Below are 4,511 nucleotides of genomic sequence, written 5' to 3' on the forward strand. Positions count from 1 at the left end.
TTAATCTATTGATGTTCTTAGCTATGCAGAAAGTTGTCTGTGTATTATAAAACCTAAATAAGCTGTTGCTTTCATTTATTTGGTCTCTATACTTATATCTGGCCTCAGAAAAGTATCCTAATCCTCACGGGATCTACACAGAGTTTCATAAAACCAAAATAATCAGTAAAATTAAGACTAAAATGCCATGCTAACACAAAATCCGTTACTAGGATATGCTAGTGTGGCAAGACCAGGCCAACTATCTGTGTTAGCTGAGAATAAGGTTACAACTTACTTGTAGCAGACGATGTCAGTGCCACTTACTACTTCATCAGCATCAACTTAGTCCGAAGATTGTCAACATGAAAACTTCCTTTCCTAAAATCCTTGAAGCCTATTCAGACTTGCCATCATGTCATGTCACATCACTTTAAAACATTCCGCATTGCATGTCAAATGGCGACCTTCACATAGCTGGTAAACGACACGAAACGTTTAGTCACGCCACTATCAAGGTTTCTCAGTAAGAAAGTCTTGACTGTGACTTTGATAGGAGGCAACAGTGAAATTGTCTGCTAACATTGGATGTTAAGCTATTTTCGTCACACTCACTCATGTTATAGTACTGGATTTCGTATTTTTTTATCTTTAAATCTTTTTTTTGTTATTTTGCTTTATTTTCAAGGCAAATGCCAAAAGTTCCTTGACGACTTGGATATTCTTTCCATTGAGTGTTCTTCCCTAAATGAGGCCAGATATGTGACAATGAAAAATGATTTAAGCTTTACAATGACAAAACAGAGTTGGAATTTACACTTAGTTAAGCCACGTTCAAACACGCAACAAAAGTTGTGCCACAGCTATTGGCATACTGCAGTTGCATGCACAACGTAAGAGACGTAACTTTTTATTGCGCCACAAGAAGTTCTCCTAGTTGTACTTTGTCGTGCCACTTCCTTTCCACCACTGCTTCCTGGTGGCTGTATTTCGATACACAAGCATTCTGGCGCAGTTACTATGGAGTAACTGCTGCTGTACTTCTGTCGATTTCAGTGTGTGTTAAAACAGAGATCGACAGGTACACTTTGTCACCTTCTGTAGCTGTGTGTGTGTGCGTGCGTGTGTGTGTGTGTGTGTGTGTGTGTGTGTGTGTCATATTTGCAAACCAGTGATGTATCTGACAATCTTGCAAACCAGTGATGTATCTGACAATCTTGGAAGATTTTTGGATGAATAAAGAAATAATATGTAAACAAAAAAGCGATTCATATAGACTTCATGTTTGTGAGACCAGGCGCTGTATAAATTGCGGATCATGTGCGAGAATAGTCCGTGAGTGTGATGTGACAGATATTAAACTAAAAATTAATTATTCGAATTGCTACATCAATGAATACAATAACATTCTAAAATCTTGGAAGAGTGGGTGTCTGCAGATAATAATCACACGCCAGCTGTTGGTTAGTTTGCAATAGTCCGCCTCCTTAACTGAGTGGCAGTGCATCTCACTGGGGCGCAGCGAGTCCAGGTTCGATTCCCGGCCAGGTTGGTGATTTCCTCCGCTCGTGGCTGGGTGTTGTGTTGCCCTCTTCATCATTTAATCGTCATCGGCACGCACGTCGCCCAATGTGGCATCAGCTGAAAAAACTTGCAACTCAGCAGCCGAAGTTCTCCAGGTGAGGTTACCCTGATTTCAGTACCATACGATCATTTATTTCAGTTTGTCATAGCAGACAGCAGTACTGTCTTTGAGTGTTAGTTCTTTTATAAATGTGTTTATGGCTCCTGATTTATCCCTGCGCGAAATCTGTTTTAAGGTCCAACATTTGTGTTTCGTCTTCCTTGTATTTCACTCTGGTCACAGCTCTAAAGGCACTATAACATTGATTTCTCCCCCCCCCCTCTCCGCCCCTTTTATGTTTTCAGTTGATACCATATTGAAAGCTGTGCAACTACGTTGAATTTGTGGCATTGTGTGAACGGTTGCTCACGGATTTCACTATAGGAAGCCATAACCTTTAACGTAATATTAGTTATGTGTGTGAAAATGGCTTTAGTTAGTTTCATGTCCCATGGATTATTTTTCTCGAAAGATGAAACTGTGGGTGTTGGAGAAAACAATTCCTTTATTCCAACATACATTTAGCAATAACTGAACACTACACACATGAATGAATTCTGTAGACATGAACAGCACGGAATAACTAACTAAAGCTAAGTCAAAGAATAACTATATCACTGCACGCAAATTAACACTTCACGGAATGTATATGAAGCACTGTACACTTGTAGGGATCGATTGTCAGAAATAGGTCACTACATGACTCCCCCCTTTAATGCTAATGATACTGCAGATTAAATTTCACACGCCATCCAGCTCTTGTAACTACTTCTTTCTTGAAACCGGGCGGTGCATCACGTGTGTCAGTGGTTTTATCAGAGAGTGGTGTAGTAGTCCTCGACGTCGGTCTTGGTGTTGCAGTGACGTGTTCGCTGAGCGTTGTGGTGTTCATGGGGTACAGCAACACATCTTGTAGCTTCTCCTGTCTTCTCTGGTTTGTGTTCAGTAGTAGCTGTGGTGTCTGTTGCGTCCAGAAATGCAGGCTTGATACGGTCCACTGCAACTATGGTGGGTGTACCGTTAATCATTATGCGGAAAGTATTGGTATCCATACTGACTACCGGATATGGTCCGTCATATGGAGGCTGCAGTGGTTTACGCACAGTATCATTGCATAAGAATACAAGCGTGCACTTGTCTAGCTCCGCAAAAACGAACGAGTGTCTTCCAAGCTGGTTTCTGGGCATTGTTGGTCTCAATTGGCGTATATGCTCTCTTAATCTTGTGGCGAATTCTGAGGCTGTGATTGTATCATCTGCCATGCTATGCAGAAATTCTCCAGGTAGGCGTAACGTTTGTCCATACAGCAGTTCTGCTACTGTTGCTTTCACATCACTTTTGAATGACGTTCGTAGACCCAAAATTACTATAGGTAATGTCTCTGTCCAATTCGGTGTTGCGTGACATCTCAGTGCTGCCTTTAACTGTCGATGAAGACGCTCAACCAAGCCATTTGATGCGGGGTGGTATGCCGTGGGGCGTATGCGTTTCGTACCTAATAACGTAGCCAATGCTTTGAAAACGTAGGCTTCAAATTGTCGTCCTTGATCAGTTGTAATTCTCAGTGAAACTCCAAACCGGGCAATACAACCACGAAAAAATGTTTGAGCTATAGTTTCTGCAGTGATATCCTTCATTGGAAATGCCTCAGGCCACCTAGTAAATCTGTCAATCACCATGAGGCAATAACTGTAGCCTTCCGATGTCGAGAGTGGGCCGATGATGTCAACATGCACATGGTCAAAACGCTGATTTGGTGGAAGAAATGTGTCTAATGGTGCCCTGACATGCTGTGTGATTTTATTCCTCTAGCACGCCAAGCATTGCTTCACAAATGTTTTACAGTCTGTGAGCATACATGGCCATAAAAATTTTTGTTTGACCAATCTGAGTGTGGCTCTTACTCCTGGATGTGACAGATTGTGCATTGATGCAATTGCCTGTGTTCTGAATTGCTGTGGCACAAATGGACGTATCTTTCCTCTTGCTACGTCACAGTACAACTCAATGCTTGCTTCAGGAAATGTCACGAGCTGTAGCTTCAATCCTTTCTCTTGTTGCAATAGATCACGCAACTCACTATCACATTGTTGCACATGCGCGAGGGCGTCGTAATCAATGGCCTTTGTCACTGCTTCCACCTGTGCGATGTCATCTGGTACTGTGGACACTGCTTCTATGCGAGAAAGTGCATCAGCTGGAACATTTAGCTTCCCTTCCACATACACAATGCTGGTCGTGAACTGGCTGATATAATCTAAGTGTCGCAGCTGCCTGGGCGATGCTTTCCCTGGCTTTACCTTAAAGGCATAGGTAAGCGGTTTATGATCTGTGTAAATCGTGGACGGTCGCCCTTCTAATGCGTGTCTGAATTTTTTTACTGCCGCATAAGCTGCGTATAGCTTACGGTCATAAGTTGCCCAACGTTGCTGAGATGGTGACAACTAATGACTATAAAATGCAATGGGCTGCCATAACTGATCAATTTGTTGCTGAAGTACGGCACCAATGGCAGTGGACGAAGCATCAACCATGAGAGCGAGTGGAGCATGCGCGACCGGGTGTGCTAATTGCGCGGCCTCTGCTACAGCTTTTTTTATAGCGTGAAACGCGGTGTCCGCCTCGATAGTCCAGTGCACACAGTGGTTAGGTTTAGACGCGCCTTTAAGTAGTTCATTCAATGGTGCAGTTATCAGTGCATGATTGCGAATGAAGCGTTGGTAGAAATTCACTACTCCAATGAATCGTCGTAATTCTCTGACTGTGAAAGGGCGGGGGTATTTGTTTATGGCCTCTACTTTACTGTGTGGCGGTCGAATACCCTGTGCATTCACCAAATATCCTACAAAGTGGACCTCTTTCTCACCAAAAACACACTTGGAAGGATTAATTACTAGTCCATGTGTGC

General features: G+C 42.8%; 1 protein-coding gene across 1 annotated transcript; it reads right to left on the minus strand.

Annotated features, from left to right (window-relative positions):
- Nucleotides 1-2,418: 2,418 nt before the first annotated feature.
- Nucleotides 2,419-2,865, minus strand: LOC124789265. The gene has a single exon (XM_047256562.1). The coding sequence runs from the start codon at nt 2,863-2,865 to the stop codon at nt 2,419-2,421; it is 447 nt and encodes a 148-aa protein (XP_047112518.1).
- Between the last annotated feature and the right edge of the window lie 1,646 nt (nt 2,866-4,511).

The sequence above is a fragment of the Schistocerca piceifrons genome, chromosome 3 (genome assembly GCF_021461385.2).
Source record: "Schistocerca piceifrons isolate TAMUIC-IGC-003096 chromosome 3, iqSchPice1.1, whole genome shotgun sequence".
Classification (NCBI taxonomy): domain Eukaryota; kingdom Metazoa; phylum Arthropoda; class Insecta; order Orthoptera; family Acrididae; genus Schistocerca; species Schistocerca piceifrons.